General features: G+C 41.5%; 1 protein-coding gene across 1 annotated transcript in view; it reads left to right on the plus strand.

The window, feature by feature from the left end:
* ttc41 (tetratricopeptide repeat domain 41) overlaps positions 1–20,060 on the plus strand; it is a 68,931-nt gene that overhangs the window by 13,331 nt on the left and 35,540 nt on the right. Inside the window, exons 6-8 of the mRNA XM_060840042.1 lie at positions 5,616–5,855; positions 7,799–7,997; positions 15,431–15,588. Of these exons, the coding sequence (XP_060696025.1) occupies positions 5,616–5,855; positions 7,799–7,997; positions 15,431–15,588 (597 nt within the window). The remainder of the gene's footprint in view (positions 1–5,615; positions 5,856–7,798; positions 7,998–15,430; positions 15,589–20,060) is intronic.

Raw genomic sequence — 20,060 nt, forward strand, 5'->3', positions numbered from 1 at the left:
ACTTCCTCTGGCAGCAGCTCATTCCATACACGTACCACCCTCTATGTGAAAAAGCTGCCCCTTAGGTCTCTTTTATATCTTTCCCCTCTCACCTTAAACCTATGTCCTCTAGTTTTGCACTTTGTCTCTTTGTCCCATCCATGCCCATCATGATTTTATAAACTTCGATAAGATCACCCCTCAGCCCCCAACACTCCAGGGATAACAGCCCTGGCCTATTCAACCTCTACCTATAGCTCAAATCCTCCAACCCTGGCAACATCCTTGTTAATCTTTTCTGAATCCTTTCAAGTTACCCAAAATCTTTTCAATAGGAAGGAGACCAGAACTGCACGTAATATTCCAAAAGGCTTAACCAATGTCCTGTCTAGCTGCAACATGACCTGCCAAATCCTGTACTCAATACTCTGTCCAACGAAGGAAAGCATACCAAATGCCCTCTTCACTATCCTATCTACCTGCAACACAACTTTCAAGGAGTTATGAACCTGCACTCCAAGGTCTTTTTGTTCAGCAATACTCCCAAGGACCTTACCATTAAGTGTATAGGTCCTGCTAAGATTTGCTTTCTCAAAATGTAGCACCTCTCATTTATCTAAGTTAAACTCCATCTGTCACTCATCAGCCCATCTGATCAAGATCCTGTTGTAATCTGAGGTAACCTCTTTCACTGTCCAGTAAAAAGTGAGGTCTGCAGATGCTGGAGATCAGAGCTGAAAATGTGTTGCTGGTTAAAGCACAGCAGGTTAGGCAGCATCCAAGGAACAGGAAATTTGATGTTTCTGGCCAGAGCTCTTCATCAGGATGAAGGGCTCTGGCCCGAAACGTCGAATTTCCTGTTCCTTGGATGCTGCCTAACCAGCTGTGCTTTAACCAGCAACACATTTTCAGCTCTTTCACTGTCCACTACACCTCCAATTTTGGTGTCACCTGCAAACTTAACTATACTTCTTATGCTCACATTCAAAATCATTTATATAAATGACAAAAAATAGTGGACCCAGCGCCGATCCTTGTGGCACTCCAGTGGTCACAGGCCTCCAGTCCAAAAACCAACCCTCCACCACCACCCTGTCTTTTATTGAGGCAATTCTGTATCCAAATGCTAGTTCTCCCTGTATTCCATGAGATCTAACCTTGCTAACCAGTCTCACATGGGGAACTTTGTTGAACGCCTTACTAAAGTCCATATGGATCATGTCCACCACTCTGCCCTCATCAATCCTCTTTGTTACCTCTTCAAGAGACTCAATCAAGTTCATGAGCCATGATTTTCCATGTATAAAGCCATGTCGACTTTGTCTAATCAGCCCTTGCCTCTCCAAATACATGTACATCAGGATTCCCTCTAACCACTTGCCGACCACCGACATCAATCTTCCTGGTTGAGAATTCACTGGCTTGTCCTTACATAGTTGTTCTTAAATAGTGGCACCAAGTTAGCCAACCTCCAGTCTTCCGGCACCTTACCTGTGACTCTTGATGATACAAATATCTCAGCAAGGGGAGAATAATAGGATAGTTATGGTAGGGGATTTTAACTAAAGTCTGGTTGAAGATTTGTAGCTCGGGTGTCCGTTGTTGTTGTTCTGTTTGCCGAGCTGGAAGTTTTTGCTGCAAACGTTTCGTTCCCTGGCTAGGGAACATCATCAGTACTATTGGAGCCTCCTGTGGAGCGCTGCTTTGATGTTTCTTCCGGTATTTATAGTGGTTTGTTCTTGCCGCTTCCGGGTGTCAGTTTCAGCTGTAGTAGTTTGTATGTGGGGTCCAGGTCGATGTGTCTGTTGATGGATGTTCTTGCCGTTTCCGGGTGTCAGTTTCAGCTGTAGTGGTTTGTATATGGGGTCCAGGTCCATGTGTCTGTTAATGGAGTTTGTGGATGAATGCCATGCCTCTAGGAATTCCCTGGCTGTTCTCTGTCTGGCTTGTCCTATGATGGTAGTGTTTTCCCAGTCAAATTCATGTTCCTGGTTGTCTGAGTGTATGGCTACTAGGGATAGCTGGTCGTGTCGTTTTGTGGCTAGCTGATGTTCATGGATGCGGATTGTTAGCTGTCTTCCTGTTTGTCCTATATAGTGTTTTGTGCAGTCCTTGCATGGTATTTTATAAACTACATTAGTTTGGCTCGTGCTGGCTATTGGGTCCTTTGTTCTAGTGAGTTGTTGTCTGAGTGTGGAAGTTGGCTTGTGTGCTGTTATGAGTCCTAGGGGTCGCAGCCAGACTACCGGCAGCCAGCACACAAGCCAACTTCCACACTCAGACAACAACTCACTAGAACAAAGGACCCAATAGCCAGCACGAGCCAAACTAATGTAGTTTATAAAATACCATGCAAGGACTGCACAAAACACTATATAGGACAAACAGGAAGACAGCTAACAATCCGCATCCATGAACATCAGCTAGCCACAAAACGACACGACCAGCTATCCCTAGTAGCCATACACTCAGACAACCAGGAACATGAATTTGACTGGGAAAACACTACCATCATAGGACAAGCCAGACAGAGAACAGCCAGGGAATTCCTAGAGGCATGGCATTCATCCACAAACTCCATTAACAGACACATGGACCTGGACCCCATATACAAACCACTACAGCTGAAACTGACACCCGGAAACGGCAAGAGCATCCATCAACAGACACATCGACCTGGACCCCACATACAAACTACTACAGCTGAAACTGACACCCGGAAGCGGCAAGAACAAACCACTATAAATACCGGAAGAAACATCAAAGCAGCGCTTCACAGGAGGCTCCAATAGCACTGATGATGTTCCCTAGCCAGGGAACGAAACGTTTGCAGCAAAAACTTCCAGCTCGGCGAACAGAACCACAACAAGGGATTTTAACTTTCCAAACATAGACTGGACTGTCATGGTGTTTAGATGGAGAAGAATTTAAGTCTGTACAAGAAAGTTTTCTGATTCAGTATGTGGATGTACCTACTAGAGAAGGTGCAAAACATGACTTACTCTTGGGAAATAAGGCAGGGCAGGTGGCTGAAGTGTCGGGGGCGAGCTCTTTGGGGCCAGTGACCATAATTCTATTAGTTTTAAAATAGTGATGGAAAAGGATAGACCAGATCTAAAAGTTGAAGTTCTAAAATGGAGGAAGGTTAATTTTAATGGTACTGGGCAAGAACTTTCAAAAGCTGATTGGGGGCAGATGTTCACAGGTAAAGGAACGGCTGGAAAATGGGAAGCCTTCAGAAATAAGATAATGAGAGTCCAAAGACAGTATATTCCTGTTAGGATGAAAAGAAAAGCTGGTAGGTATAGGGAAAGCTGGATGACGAGAGAAATGAGGGTTTGGTTAAGAAAACGAAGGAAGCATACGTCAGGTATAGACAGGATAGATCAAATGAATCCTTAGAAAAGTATAACGGCAGTAGGAATATACTTAAGAGGGAAATCAGGAGGGCAAAAGGGGACATGACTTAGTTTTGGCAAATAGAGTTAAAGAGACTTCAAAGTTTTTTTTACAAATGTATAAAGGACAAAAGGGTAAGTAGGGAAAGAATTTGGCCCCTCAAAGATCAGCAAGGCGATCTTTGTGTGGAGCCGCAGTAGGTGGGGGAGATACTAAATGAGTATTTTTCATCAGTGTTTACTGTAGAGAAGGACATGGAAGATATCGAATGTGGGGAAATAGATGGTGACATCTTGAAAAATGTCCATATTACAGAGAGGGATGTTCTGGATGTCTTGAAACGCATAAAAGTGGATAAATCCCCAGGACCTGATGAGGTGTACCTTAGAACTCTGTGAGAATCTAGGGAAGTGATTGCCACAGAAGACTCCTACACCACCTGCCTACCTCTCTTATCTTTCCTGGAGTTAACCCATCTATGTGACTGTCTTGGAACTTTTTCCCCTTCCTATAACTGCCATCCATCACATCCCCTTGCTCTTGTAAATTCCTCATTGCCTCTAACTGTTGCTCCAACTCACAGTACTCACAATTGTAGATTTACAGGAAGGCTATACTTAAAAGTATTCACTTATCTGTTTCTGTGCTTTGACCTCTCCCAACAGGTTACTCCAAGATCAGTTGTGAATTTCATTGTTTGTTAATTTTCCTAGTCACACTCTGATGTCCAGCAATACATGAATTCACTCGCAAGGGCTGTAACTGCGCAGGTTCACTGCTGTGTCAGTTATCAGTGTAGGTTTCTCTCCCTCTCTCTCTCTCTCCCTCTCTTCTGCACTGACCTGACCATGTGCTGCCTTTGTCTGTCCCTCTCCCTTTTAAAAGTGCCATTGTTTTGACTTTTTTTTCTCCAAAGTTCCAAAACAATGCAACAGCATATAAAACAGCAATTGCTGCTCCTGGAATTCGAGGATATCACCTCCAACACCTAAAATACCTCAAAAAAGGAGCAGCTTGTTACAGCCAGAAAATTTTCCCATCCTCACTTCTTTATTAAATAAATATAAACAAGTCGCAAGGTCAAACTCTTCAAATGAGACTTATATTTGTATTATAATTTGGAGGTGCTGGTGTTGGATTGGGGAGGACAAAGTTAAAAATGACACAACACCAACAGGTACATATCCAACAGGCTAGCTTCCTTCATCAGATGGTTGTGGAGCAGAATCATAAGACATAGAATTTACAGCAATCGGATTGCAGTGTCATGGGATGTAATATTAAACAAATTTAGCTTAAGTCTTTCATATTTTAGAATGATAATGTTAGTTTCGGTTCCTTCATATGTAAATCCCAAAACTTTTTTACAGTTACATTCTCAAGATAGCTTTAATCATTGGTACCATCTCAGCTCAGACAATGCAGTGAAGGTGTGAAGTTAAAGTCTGACTGTGTCCCAATGTTAGGTCAGACTGATTCTATTTCTACAGTGGGATTTACAGAAACTTACATAAATTTAAGCAGTTTTTGAGCAAAATAAAATGTAATTCTGCAAGTACAAATTTACCCCACAAACTCTTGTGTGGTGTGTGCGCGCGCGCGTGCACGCACGTGCGTGCAGGTGAGACTGAGTGAATGTGTGTACGTGGGTGTGTGTGTTCACCCCCGCACACACACCCACATGCACACACTCGGTCTCCCCTGCATGTACACACACATAAATTTTTGGGTTGAATTTGTACTTGCAGAATTACATTTTATTTTGCTGAAAAACTGCATAAATCCATGTACGATTCTGTAATTCCCACTTTAGAAAAGTCTGACCTATTGGGACACAGACAGATTTTAACCTCACATCTTTAGTGCATTATCTGAGCTGAAATGGCACCTATTGTTAAAGTTATCTTGAGAATGCAATCTCAGAATCAATCAAAACATGGTGGGAAATTGCAAGAATGATGCAATCACTAATCAGAAAGAAAAGGTCTCTGCATCTGGAGAACTGCATTTGGTCCTAAGGAATGATATTTTGACCTTCGAGAAGGTGCTGTGCAGATGCACCAGAATGATACTTGGGCCAAAAGGGAAAAGTTATGAAAGCATAGATTAGACATGTATTCCCTTAAATAGAAGATTAGGCATTGTCAAATTGAGATGATTACATTTATCAGCGTTGCTATGGTTTATAGAGAAAAGCATGCCTAATTTCCTGGAATTCTTCTCGCACCGTGTTTCAGGTATGAAGGGCTGGGTCGTTGACATCCTTTGTCTGCTCAGTGTATCTCGTAATGGACTAAATGAGGAGGATATCCAACAACTTCTTAAAGATCTAGGCTACAAAGACACCAATGAGATCAGTAGCTTTGACTGGGCTCTCTTCCGGACTGCCACCATGGCATGGATACAAGAAAGGCCAGATGGATTGTTGAATTTCACCCACCAATCAATACGTGATGCTGTGGAATATCTCCTTCTTGGTAAAAAGTCTCGTGCTAAAATTGGAAAGGAACATTTAAAATAGTTGTTTGGTAGTTGAAAGAAAAGACTAATTTTGTCAAAGCTTTTCATCTTGCATTCATCAGGACAAATTGCAAGAAAACCAATAACTGTATTAATTATTATATTAGTATTTAATTAAGAACACTAAGGTATTTCTATTTGCAGAGATTAAAATTGTAGTCCAACAAATTTACCATATATATTGATGTAAAAGTTGAAGTTATTTAGGCTATTTTTAAAGGTTCAATTTATAGGGTTTGTCTAATACAAGTTTTGAGGGGCTGAAATTCATGCTGTAGCTTGAAATACCATTTAAGTAGCAGAAGTCAATTTGATTGCACAATTAATCCTGTGTAAAGAAGGGAAACAGAATGAATTACAGTAAAGATAATTACAGGATAAAAGCAAGAGAAACAAAAATGACTCATTGGTAGTAGATTTATATAGACAGGTACAAAAATTTAACATGTCAAAGATTCATTAAAATCTTGCAAAATCTCACTGTTGAGCAACATCATGGCTTGGTATAATTGCACACTTAAAATGAAACATTTATTAAATTCTGAATCTTTAAGCATCTTGAACTTTCGCACCAAATTCTTCCATATCCGTCCCATTTACTCTCGTATATTATGAACCTCAGCAACATTAAAGAATTTGTCAAAGAATTAAAGATATATCTTACTTTTATTCAGATATAATGGCACAATTAAAATGATTAACTTTTTAACAACATTAACTTTTGGATGTATAGTGAACAAAGTGCGATGAGTACCAATAGACTTAGTACGGGTCTCAATGAATGAATGAATCAAAATGTGCTGTAGTAAACTAAGTGGGTAAGTAGAGTAATGAATGAATAGACGCAATACAGTAAAAAAGAGTGATGAGTAGAGTTACCAGTATGAATGAATGAATGTGATTTTGTTTAATTGGGTTATTGAGAACAGGAAGTTTCTTTTGTTTATAATGTGATGTAGTAGAGTCATAGAGATGTACAGCATGGAAACAGACCCATCGGTCCAACCCGTCCATGCCGACCAGATATCCCAACCCAATCTAGTCCCACCTGCCAGCACCCGGCCCATATCCCTCCAAACCCTTCCTATTCATATACCCATCCAAATGCCTCTTAAATGTTGCAATTGTACCAGCCTCCACCACTTCCTCTGGCAGCTCATTCCATGCATGTACCACCCTCTGCGTGAAAAAGTTGCCCCTTCGGTCTCTTTTATATCTTTCCCCTCTCACCCTAAACCTATGCCCTCTAGTTCTGGACTCCCCAACCCCAGGGAAAAGACTTTGCCTATTTATCCTATCCATGCCCCTCATAATTTTGTAAACCTCTATAAGGTCACCCCTCAGCCTCAGATGCTCCAGGGAAAACAGCCCCAGCCTGTTCAACCTCTCCCTGTAGCTCAGATCCTCCTATCCTGGCAACATCCTTGTAAACCTTTTCTGAACCTTTTCAAGTTTCACAACATCTTTCTGATAGGAAGGAGACCAGAATTGCATGCAATATTCCAACAATGGCCTGACCAATGTGCTCTACAGCCACAACATGACCTCCCAACTCCTGTACTCAATACTCTGACCAATAAAGGAAAGTATACCAAAAGCCTTCTTCACTATCCTATCTACCTGCGACTCCACTTTCAAGGAGCCATGAACCTGCACTCCAAGGCCTATAGTGGTGATATAGTAGGGTTGACTTTTACTTGAAATATATGGAAAATAAAAGATTTTTGACCAAAAATGAGCAGTCAACTTTTACATGATATCAACTTTTACACGAGTTTTTAATGCACTTACATATTCATAGAATTGAATCAAAGTCTATTTAAGGGCAGTGAAAATGTGCTTGTAACCGACTGTTAAAAATAATTATGCTCATTTCTATGTCTCTTGTTCTAAATTGTAGGTGTAATTGCTCCAGTCAATGAACCTACTTCAAACACCTATCAAAATCATTTCAACCATAAAAAGACCCTCGGTCACCAACTATTTAAAGAGTACCTTGCACAGCAAAAATACACCCTGAAACTTTACCAAGAGCTACCTTGGCATCTGGAAATGAGTGGAAACCTCCGTGATTTGTGTACGATTGTATCTGATCCCATGTAAGTCAAAAGCCAAAATTTTGACTTGCTTGTTTTAATATTCAATCATTACATTTAGAACCTATAGTGTAACTCTTTATACTCTTGTTATTAAGTACTGTTGCTTTACATTTCAGAGCAAAATTCAACCAAGTGCTTTAACCTTACATTTCATAGAACTGATGCATTTTACAATATAATTCCTGAGTTCTTTTCTTCCTCATTTATTTCACTTACGTTTGGTGCACTGTGAAATTATGCATTTCCAAGGTATTGCACATATAACAACAACTACATCATATTAATAATTTTGTGTGTTTTAAGGGGGCAACTAAGGAGGGATGAATGGTGGAAAAATTATAATTGGGAATGCACAAGAGGCAAGCATTGAAGAACTGCAAATATGTTGTGGGGCTGAAGGAAATTACAAACGTAGGGAGGGTCCAAGCTATGGAAAGATTTAAGAACAAGTACAAGAATTTTAAAAATCACGTGTTCCTTGGCTGGGAGGGAAGGTAGATTAGCAAACACAGGGATGGTAGTGGAACAGGACCTTTGCAAGTTAAGTCACGTGCAACAAAGGTTTTGATTATTTCAAGTTTATGGAGAGTAGAATGTGAGAAACCAGTCAGGAGGATATTGGAATAGTAATTTCTAGAGGTAAGAAAGGTATAAATGAGTGTTTCAAAAGCTTAAGAACGGGAAATAGAGAAGGCATGTCAGAAAGGCAAGGTCACAGTGATCATGGGAGACTTCAACATGCAGGTGGACTGGGTAAATAAGTGGATCCAAAGAAAGGGAATTCATGGAATGCTTACAGGATGGCTTTTTGGAACAGCTTGTCATGGAGCCCACAAGGGAGCAGGCTATTCTGGACCTAGTGCTTTGCAATGAACCAGACTTTATAAAAGATCTTAAAGTAAGGGAACCCTTAGGAAGCAGCAATCATAATATGGTAGAGTTCAGTCTGGAGTTCAAAAGAGAGAAGGCAAAATCGGATGTAATGGTGTTACAGTTAAATAAAGGTAATTATGAGGGCATGAGAGAGGAACTGACAAAAATAGACTGGAAGGAGAGCCTAGCGGGAAAGACAGTAGAGCAAAAATGGCATGAGCTTGTGGGTATAATTGAGAACACTGTACAGAGGTTCATCCCTAAGAAAAGAAAGATTATCCGGGGAGGGATTAGACAGCCATGGCTGACAAAGGAAGTCAGGAAATGTATTAAAGAAAAAGAGAGATCCTATAAAGTGGCCAAGAGCACTGGGAAATCAGAAGATTGGGAAAGCTACATAAACAAACAGAGGATAACAAAGAGAGTAATAAGAAAGGAGAGGATCAAATATGAAGGTAGGCTAGCCAGTAATATTAGAAATGATAGTAAAAGTTTCTTTCAATACATAAGAAACAAACGACAGGCAAAAGTAGACATTGGACCATTTCAAACTGATGCTGGAAGCCTAGTGATGGGAGATAAGGAAATAGCAGGAGAACTTAACAAGTACTTTGCGTCAGTTTTCACAGTGGAAGACATGAATAATATCCCAACAATTAAAGGGGGTCAGGGAGCTGAGTTGAGTATGGTTGCCGTTACAAAAGAGATAGTGCTAGAAAAGCTAAAAGGTCTTAAAATTGATAAATCTCCTGGCCCCGAAGGGATACATCCTAGAGTTCTGAGAGAGGTGGCTGAGGAAATAGTGGAGGCATTGGTTGAGATCTTTCAAGAGTCACTGGAGTCAGGGAAAGTCCCGGATGATTAGAAGATCGCTGTTGTAACCCCCTTGTTCAAGAAAGGATCAAGACAAAAGATGGAAAATTATAGGCCAATTAGCCTAACCTTGGTTGTTGGTAAAATTCTAGAATCCATCATTAAGGATGAGGTTTCTAAATTCTTAGAAGAGCAGAGTCTGATTAGAACAAGTCAACATGGATTTAGTAAGGGGAGGTCATGTCTGACAAACCTGTTAGAATTCTTTGAAGAGGTGACAAGTAGGTTAGACCAGGGAAACCCAGTGGATGTGGTCTATCTAGAGTTCCAAAAGGCCTTTGATAAGGTGCCTCACAGGAGGCTGCTGAGCAAGGTGAGGGCCCATGGTGTTCGAGGTGAGCTACTGGGATGGATTGAGAATTGGCTGTCTGACAGAAGGCAGAGAGTTGGGATAAAAGGTTCTTTTTTGGAATGGCAGCTGGTGACAAGCGGTGTCCCGCTGGCTTCAGTGTTGGGGCCACAGCTGTTCGCTTTATATATTAATGATCTGGATGAAGGGACTGGGAGCATTCTAGCGAAGTTTGCAGATGGTACAAAGTTAGGTAGACAGGCAGATAGTACTGAGGAAGTGGGGAGGCTACAGAAGGATCTGGACAGTTTGGGAGAGTGGTCCAGGAAATGGCTGATGGAATTCAACGTGAGCAAATGCGAGGTCTTGCACTTTGGCAAAAAGAATAAAAGCATAGACTACTTTCTAAACGGTGAGAAAATTCATAAAGCCAAAGTACAAAGGGATCTGGGAGTGCTAGTCGAGGATTCTCTAAAGGTAAACATGCAGGTTGAGTCCGTGATTAAGAAAGCGAATGCAGTGTTGTCACTGATCTCAAGAGGGTTGGAATATAAAAGCACCGTTGTGCTACTGAGACTTTATAAAGCTCTGGTTAGGCCCCATTTGGAGTACTGTGTCCAGTTTTGGTCCCCACACCTCAGAAAGGACATACTGGCACTGGAACGTGTCCAGCGGAGATTCACACGGATGATCCCTGGAATGGTTGGTCTAACATATGAGGAACGGCTGAGGATCCTGGGATTGTATTCATTGGAGTTTAGAAGATTAAGGGGAGATTTAATAGAAATGTACAAGATAATACATGGCTTGGAAAGGGTGGACGCTAGGAAATTTTTTCTGTTAGGCGGGGAGACTAGGATCCGTGGACACAGCCTGAGAATTAGAGGGGGTCAATTCAGATCAGAAATACGGAGACATTTCTTCAGCCAGAGAGTAGTGGGCCTGTGGAATTCATTGCCACAGAGTGCAGTGGAGGCCGGGACGCTAAATGTCTTCAAGGCAGAGATTGATAGATTCTTGTTGTCTCAAGGAATTAAGGGCTACGGGGAGAATGCGGGTAGGTTGAGTTGAAATGCCCATCAGCCATGATTGAATGGCGGAGTGGACTCGATGGGCCGAATGGCCTTACTTCCACTCCTTTGACTTGTGATCTTATGGTCTTATGGACTGGGATGAAAGTCATACAGGTATACACAGGGTGCCTGGAGCTTTTCAAAATTATAAGTCATGGAATAAAAGAGACGATAGCAATGTGGATACATAGTGATAGGAAACAGAGAGTATGATCGATGGATATTTGGGCTTGAGGAATGTTTCTGTTGGCGTTCCCCAGCCAATATTGGGAACCTTACTTTTTCTGTATATATTATTGACCTGGATCTTGATGTGCAGACAACAATTTCAAAGTTTGGAGATGACACAAAATTTGTAAAGAATTGCAGACTGTGAGGAGGACAGTGTGAAACTCCATAAAGCACATTGACAAGTTGGTGGAGTAGGGAGACAAATGACAGATGATGCACTTTGTAAGAAAAATGCATTTCTTATGGGGATGCAGGAACAGAATATATATGTACACAGATCATTGAAGGTTGCAAGACAAATGAAGAGCAGCAGTTCACAATGTCAGCGCCCTTGACTTTATAAGAGAGGGACACAAGAGCAAGGAGGTACGGTGAACGTGCATATGACACGTGTTCGACTTTAGCCAGAGTATTGCGTACAGTTCTGGGTGCCACAATATAAGAAAAACGTAAAAGCAAAACATAAAAAATGTGAGAATGCAGCAGCGATTCACAAGAATAGTTCCAAGAATGAGAAACTTCAGTTTTCAGGATAAATTTTAGAAGTTGGGATTGTTCTGTTTGGAGAGAAGAAGGTTGAGAAGAGATTTGATCAAAGTTTTCTAACTCATGAGCAGAAAATGAGGAGAATCGGTTGCCACTCATAAAAGGACCAAGAACAAGACAACATAGGATTAAAGTGATATGCAAAAGGAAGCAGGAAGGAGGTACAGAATGCATGCCTGGAAATGTGGTGAAGGCAAAACTGATTGAGGTGTTCAAGAGGGCATTCGTTGATTATTTGGATAGAAATTGTGTGCAAGGATATGGGGAAAAGACAGGAAATTGGCACAAGGTATTGCTACTCATTTGAAGAGTAGGTGCAGGCACAATAGGCTGAATTGTCTCCATTTGTGCTGAAACAACTCTGTGATATTCTTGTATTTTTGAGATACTTGTTAATATTTGGTGGTGGTTTTGCTGTAATCACTTTTCTTTGCTACATTTCCCTGACAAGTGATACACATTCAATATATTGAAATATTAATCAAAATGAATTATTCAATTGAAATAAACTTTAGAGAAGCTAATTGCAGGGATCAAGACCCAATGTTAATTCTTTAATGAGGTACATGAGAAATTTTATTTTCTGTACAATAAATAATTAACTGACAATGTTTCGCCTAGGTACAAAGACGTGTCCCGATATATAGAGTCATAGAGAGGTACAGCATGGAAACAGACCCTTTGTTCCAACTCATCCATGCCGAACAGATATCCTAAATTATTCTAGTCCCACTTAGTCTTAGAGTCATAGAGATGTACAGCATGGAAACAGACCCTTCGCTCCAACCCATCCACGCGACCAGATATCCCAACCCAATCTAGTCTCACCTGCCAGCACCTGGCCATATCCCTCCAACCCCTTCCTATTCATATACCCATCCAAATGACTCTCAAATGTTGCAATTGTACCAGTCTCCACCACATCCTCTGGCAGCTCATTCCATACACATACCACCCTCTGCATGAAAAAGTTGCCCCTTCAGTCTCTTTTTATATCCTTCCCCTCTCACCCTAAACCTATGCCTTTAGTTCTGGACTCGCCGACCCCAGGGAAAAGTCATTGACTATTTATCCTATCCATGCCCTTATAATTTTGTAAACCTCTATAAGGTCACCCCTCAGCCTCAGACGCTCCAGGAAAAACAGCCCCAGCCTGTTCAACCTCTCCCTGTAGCTCGGATCCTCCAACGCTGGCAACATCCTTGTAAATCTTTTTTGAACCTTTTCAAGTTTCACAACATCTTTCTGATAGGAAGGAGACCAGAATTACACGCAATATTCCAACAGTGGCCTGACTAATGTGCTGTACAGCCACAACATGACCTCCCAGCTCCTGTATTCAATACTTTGATTAATAAAGATAAGCATACCAAACACCTTCTTCACTATCCTATCTACCTGCGACTCCACTTTCAAGGAGCTATGAACCTGCACTCCAAGGTCCCTTTGTTCAGCAACACTCCCTAGGACCTTACCGTTAAGTGTATAAGTCCTGCTAAGATTTGCTTTCCCAAAATGCAGCACCTCGCATTAATCTGAATTAAACTCCATCTGCCACCTCTCAGTCCATTGGCCCAGACCCTATTGTAATCTGAGGTAACCCTCTTCGCTGTCCACTACACCTCCAATTTTGGTGTCATCTGCAAACTTACTAACTGTACCTCTTATGCTCGCATCCAAATCATTTATGTAAATGACAAAATGTAGAGGACCCAGCACCGATCCTTGAGGCACTCCACTGGTCACAGGCTTCCAGTCTGAAAAACAACCCTCCACCACCACCCTCTGTCTTCTACCTTTGAGCCTGTTCTGTATCCAAATGGCTAGTTCTCCCTGTATTCCATTAGATCTAACCTTTCTATTCATTCTCTCATGGGGAACCTTGTCGAACACCTTACTGAAGTCCAAATAGATCACATCTACTGCTCTGCCCTCATCAATCTTCTTTGTTACTCTTCATAAAAACTCAATCAAGTTTGTGAGACATGATTTCCCATGCACAAAGCCATGTTGACTATCCCGAATCAGTCCTTGCCTTTCCAAATATGTGTACATCAAAGAAGACGACTGTTTGGCTGCATTATATCTACACTTAAGCTGAAATGAGCAACTCTGTTACTCTCCCAGGTTATCCCCCTTACCCTCTTTATTGTTCCTTTTCCAATGAAAATATAATTTTCCTTTTGAATGCCTTGATTGAACTTGCATCCATTGACACACCTTCAAGCAGTACATTCCAGGCCTTAATCATACCCTACATGAAAGAGTTTTCCTTGTGTCGCTTTTGTTTCTTTCCCCAATTACTTTAAATTTGTGTCTCTTCCTTTCGATTCTTTCATAAACAAGAGCTATTTCTGTCTGCCCATTCTGTCAGACCCAACATGGCTTTGAAAAGCTCTATCAAATCTCGTTCCCGTTTCCAAGGAAAACAGCCTTAACTTATATCTTATAACTTGTATCTTAATAATTGCAATTCCTAATCCGTGGAATTATTCTTGCAAATCTTAACATAATTCTCTCAAGTATCTTCACAGTGATGGACACTAATAGCATGCCAGTAAATGTCAAAGGGAGGAAGGTAGGTGAGGTCCTGGAAACAACCATTCCCATGAGAAAGATTGTGTTGGGCAAGTTAATTTTTTCCAAAAATGTAGCATCTAGAACTGGATGTAATATCCCAGCTGAGGCTAAACTCATATCCAAGTTCATCATAAACTTCCTGCTCTTGTATGCTATGCTCCTATTTATAAAATCTAGGATACTGTGTGCTTTATTATCTACTCTCTCAAATTTTTCTGCCACCTTCAATGACTCATGCACATGTATGAGGAGAAAGTGAGCACTGCAGATGCTGGAGATCAAAGTCAAAGAGTGTGGTGCTGGAAAAACACAGCCAGTCAGGCAGCACTAGAAGAGCACGAGAATCGATGTTTCAGGCATAAGCTCTTCATTAGGAATGAGGCTTGTGGGCCAAGGAAACTGAGAGATTAATGGGAGGGGGGTGCACGATACTTAGTTCCCTCTGTTCTTGCATCCCCTTTAGAGCTGGACCTTTTCTTGTTGCTGCTCAGTTCCCACATGGAATAGATAGGATGCTCAAATAAAAATGGTGTACACTTTATAAAAGAGGGACAGAATACAAGAACAAGGAGGTCTGTTGAATTTGCATAAGGCATATGTTGGACTTCAGCCAGAGTATTGTGTACAGTTCTGGATGCCATATTATTGGAAAAATGTAAAAGCTAAACATGAAAACTGTGAAAATGCAGAAGCGATTCACAGGAATAATGGGGTGTACTCATTATTATTACTTTGGGCGGGAATCTGACTGAAACTAGTACCATTTTATAGTATACTTACTAGTAGTCAAAATCACTCCTACCTACCCCAAGCCTCAATGCCCCAGATCTATATATATGTGTGTTTATGTTCTGTACGTTTGTTGCTTTTTGGGAAGTTAGGTCATTGGGCTGCCATTGGCATTATCATTGACAGGTAAGATGTAAGGCACATTTCAAAAATAAAAGGTCTTATTTCTTTCTCTTCAGAATCATGGATCTAATTTATCAGAATTCAAAGCATTCTTATCAATCGAAGCTGGATCTTGTCCATCACTGGGATTTGTTATCAGAGGCAGGATTTGATCCTACGGTTGCCTATCACAAAATGGTGGTTGAGTTCCTGGCCAGACCCTATGTATCAGAAAGTAGGAAATTTGCAATAATATTTACAGTTACTGTGAAAAAGAAATTCTTCTCAATTCTTAGTCGAAAAATTGAACTGTAGACTTTCACTTAATTTATATTCATCTTAGTCTATTGTAGAAATATATCAATTATTAGTGGGTAGCTCTGTTACACAGTTTTCCATATAATTTCCTTAAATCATGACTTTTTAGTTTTAATTAATATTTTGTGTACTAATTGAACAAGATTTTCTTGGGAGTGGCTATCCAACACAGATTTCAGGGGATAGAACTGGTAGGGGTTGTGTCGCTGGTGGAGGGGGTAACTGGGTGCACATTGGGATTGAGGTGATGGAGTGGAGTGGAGTGTCAGGTCGCAGGTGGAGGGGTGCTCCGGGTTCTGGGAGGGGAAAGGTGTCAGGATCAGAGTCTGAGGGTATTAGTTCAGGATCTGAGGGATTTGTGATTGGGGATGCATGAGATAAATACAAGGTCAGTTTAATAGTTACTCGAGTTACACTATATACTTAATTGTCAAACATTTATTAACTATTTTACATAAATTTATTGAAATCCTCTGAAGTCTCCGATTTAAACTTTTGGAGGGTTCCCAGCATAGAATTCAAGTAAAAAATTCAATTTTCCTGGAAATTTCTTCTCAGTGTGCTAAGATGGAAATTCTGCAGGGTCCCAGGTGCATCTCCGATCTGCTCTGGCATAACGACTGTCTGGCCTGTGGAAAACACAATCATTTTCATTAGATGTGCTTTTTATTATACTGTTATAGAGTCATAGAGATGTACAGCATGGAAGCAGACCCTTCAGTCCAACCTGTTCATGCTGACCAGATAACCCAACCCAATCTAGTCCCACCCGCCAGCACCCAGACCGTATCCCTCCAAACCCTTCCTATTCATATACCCATCCAAATGACTCTCAAATGTTGCAATTCTATAAGCCTCCACCACTTCCTCTGGCATCTCGTTCCATGCTCGTACCACACTCTGTGTGAAAAGTTGCCCCTTAGGTCTCTTTTATATCTTTCCCCTCTCACCCTAAACATATGCCCTCCAGTTCTGGACTCCCCAACCTCAGGGAAAAGACTTTGCCTAATTACCCTATCCATGCCCCTCATAATTTTGGCAACTTTTATAAGGTCACCCCTCAGCCTCCGACGCTCCAAGAAAAACAGCCCCACCTGTTCAGCCTCTCCCTGTAGCTCAAATCCTCCAACTCTGGCAATATCCTTGCAAATCTTTTCTGAACCCTTTCAAGTTTCACAACATCTTTCCGGTAGGAAGGAGACCAGAATTGCATGCAATATTCCAACATTGGCCTAACCAATGTCCTGTACAGCCGCATCATGACCTCCCAACCCCTGTACTCAATACTCTGACCAATAAAGGAAAGCATACCAAACGCCTTCTTCGCTATCCTATCAACCTGCGACTCCACTTTCAAGGACTATAAACCTGCACTCCAAGGTCTCTTTGTTCAGGACATTACAATTAAGTGTATAAGTCCTGCTAAGATTTGCTTTCCCAAAATGCAGCACCTCGCATTTATCTGAATTAAACTCCATCTGCCACTTCTCAGCCCATTGGCTCATCTGGTCCAGATCCTGCTGTAATCTGAGGTAACCGTCTTTGCTGTCCACTGCACCTCCAATTTTGATGTCATCTGCAAACTTACTAACTGTACCTCTTATGCTTGCATCCAAATCATTTATGTAAATGACAAAAAGAAGAGGACCCAGCACCGATCCTTGTGGCACTCCACCGGTCACAGGCCTCCAGTTTGAAAAACAACCCTCCACCACCAATCTCTGTCTTCTACCTTTGAGCCAGTTCTGTATCCAAATGGCTAGTTCTCCCTGTACTGCATGAGATCTAACCTTGCTAACTAGTCTCCCATGGGGAACCTTGTCAAACACCTTACTGAAGTCCATATAGACCACATGCCCTCATCAATCTTCTTTGTTACTTCTTCAAAAAACTCAATCAAGTTTGTGAGACGTGCTTTCCCACTGTCCCTAATCAGTCCTTGCCTTTCCAAATACATGTACATCCTGTCCCTCAGAAGTCCATCCAACAACTTGTCCACCACCGAGGTCAGACTCACTGGTTTATAGTTCCCTGGCTTCTTACCACCCTTCTTAAACAGTGGCACCACGTTTGCCGACCTCCAGTCTTCCAGCACCTTACCTGTGACTATCGATGATCCAAATGTCTCAGCAAGAGGCCCAGTGTACAAGAAGGACAGATTGCACCTAAATTGGAAGGGGACTAATATACTGGCAGGGAAATTTGCTAGAGCTGCTTGGGAAGATTTAAACTAGTAAGGTGGGGAGGTGGGGAGGTGGGACCCAGGGAGATAGTGAGGAAAGAGATCAATCTGAGACTGATTTGGAGATGCCAGTGTTGGACTGGGGTGTATAAAGTTAAAAATCACACAACACCAGGTTATAGTCCAACAGGTTTAATTGGAAGCACACCAGCTTTCGGAGTGACGCTCCTTCATCAGGTGATTGTGGAGGGCTCGATCGTAACACAGAATTTATAGCAAATTTTTGCTTCCAATTAAACCTGTTGGACTATAACCTGGTGTTGTGTGATTTTTAAATCTGAGACTGGTACAGTTGAGAACAGAATGAGTCAAACAGTCAGGGCAAGCAGGGACAAGGTAGGAATAATAAATTAAACTGCATTTATTTCAATGCAAGGGGCCTAACAGGGAAGGCAAATGAACTCAGGGCATGGTTAGGAACATGGGACTGAGATATCATAGCAATTACAGAAACATGGCTCAGGGATGGGTATGACTAGGAGCTTAATGTTCCAGAATACAAATGCTACAGGAAGGATAGAAATGGAGGCAAGAGAGGAGGGGGAGTGGCATTTTTGATAAGGGATAGCATTACAGCTGTGCTGTGGGAGGATATTCCTGGAAATACATCCAGGGAAGTTATTTGGGTGGAACTGAGAAATAAGAAAGGGATGATCGCCTATTGGGATTGTATTATAGAACCCCTAATAATCAGAGGGAAATTGAGAAACAGATTTGTAAGGAGATCTCGATTATCTGTAAATAAGACAGGGCAGGTGACTGAGGTATCAGTGGGGGAGCACTTTGGGGCCAGTGACTATAAATCTATTTGATTTAAAATAGTGTTGGAAAAGGATAGACCAGATTTAAATGTTGAAGTTCTAAATTGGAGAAAGGCCAGTTTTGACAGTGTTAGGCAAGAACTTTCTAAAGCTGATTGGGGGCTGATGTTTGCAGGTAAAGGGACAGCTGGAAAATGGGAAGCCTTCAGAAATGAGATAATGAGAATCCAGAGAAAGTATATTCCTGTCAGAGTAAAAGGAAAGGCTGGTAGGTATAGGGAATGCTGGATGATTAAATAAATTGAGGATTTGGTTAAGAAAAAGAAGGAAGCATATGTAATGTATAGACGGGATAGATCGAGTGAATCCTTAAAAGAGTATAAAGGAAGTTGGAGTATACTTAAGAAGGAAATCAGGAGGGCAAAAAGGGGACAAATAGAATTAATGAGAATCCAAAGGGTTTTTACAAATACATTAAGGACAAAAGGGTAACTAGGGAGAGAATAGGGCCCCTCAAAGATCAGCAAGGTGGCCTTTGTGTGGAACCGCAGAAAATGGGGGAGGGATACTGAACGAGTATTTTGCATCAGTATTTACTGTGGAAAAGGATATGGAAGATATAGTCTGTAGGGAAATAGATGGTGACATCTTGCAAAATGTCCAGATTACAGAGGAGGAAGTGCTGAATGTCTTGAAATGGGTAAAGGTGGATTAATCTCCAGGACCTGATCAGGTGTACCCGAAAACTTTGTGGGAAGCTTGCACAATTCAACCAAATGCAAGAAAAATTGTTACATAGAACATAAAACAGTACAGCACAGTACAAGCCCTTCAGCCCTTGATGTTGTGCCGATGTTTTATCCTACTCTAGGGTCAAACTAATCTACATATGCTACATTTTACTATCATCTATATGCCAATCCAAGAGTTGCTTAAACATCTGTAATATATCTGACTCTAATACCACGGCTGGCAGTGCATTCCACGTACTCCCCATTCTTTGAATAAAGAACCCACCTCTGATATCTCCTCTGAACCTTCCCCAATCATCTTAAAATTGTGCCACCTTGTGATAGCCATTTCCATCCTGGAAAAAATCCTCTGGCTATCCACTCAACCCAGCACATCATTTTTAACATCAACCTGTTCAAGTGTATCAGTCTGTTTCAAGCTGTCCTCACAAATGACAATCCCTCTGACTAGTGGATACTGAAGCAAAGTATTCATTAAGGACCTCCCCTATCTCATCCAACTCCAGGTGCAAGTACCCTCCGCTATCACTGATAAGCCCTACCCTCACTCTGGCCATCCTCTTGTTCCTCACATAAGTGTAGAACGACTTGGGGTTCTCCTTAATCCTATCCGCCAAGGGTTTTTCATGCTCCA

The sequence above is a fragment of the Hemiscyllium ocellatum genome, chromosome 19 (assembly GCF_020745735.1).
Source record: "Hemiscyllium ocellatum isolate sHemOce1 chromosome 19, sHemOce1.pat.X.cur, whole genome shotgun sequence".
Classification (NCBI taxonomy): Eukaryota; Metazoa; Chordata; class Chondrichthyes; order Orectolobiformes; family Hemiscylliidae; genus Hemiscyllium; species Hemiscyllium ocellatum.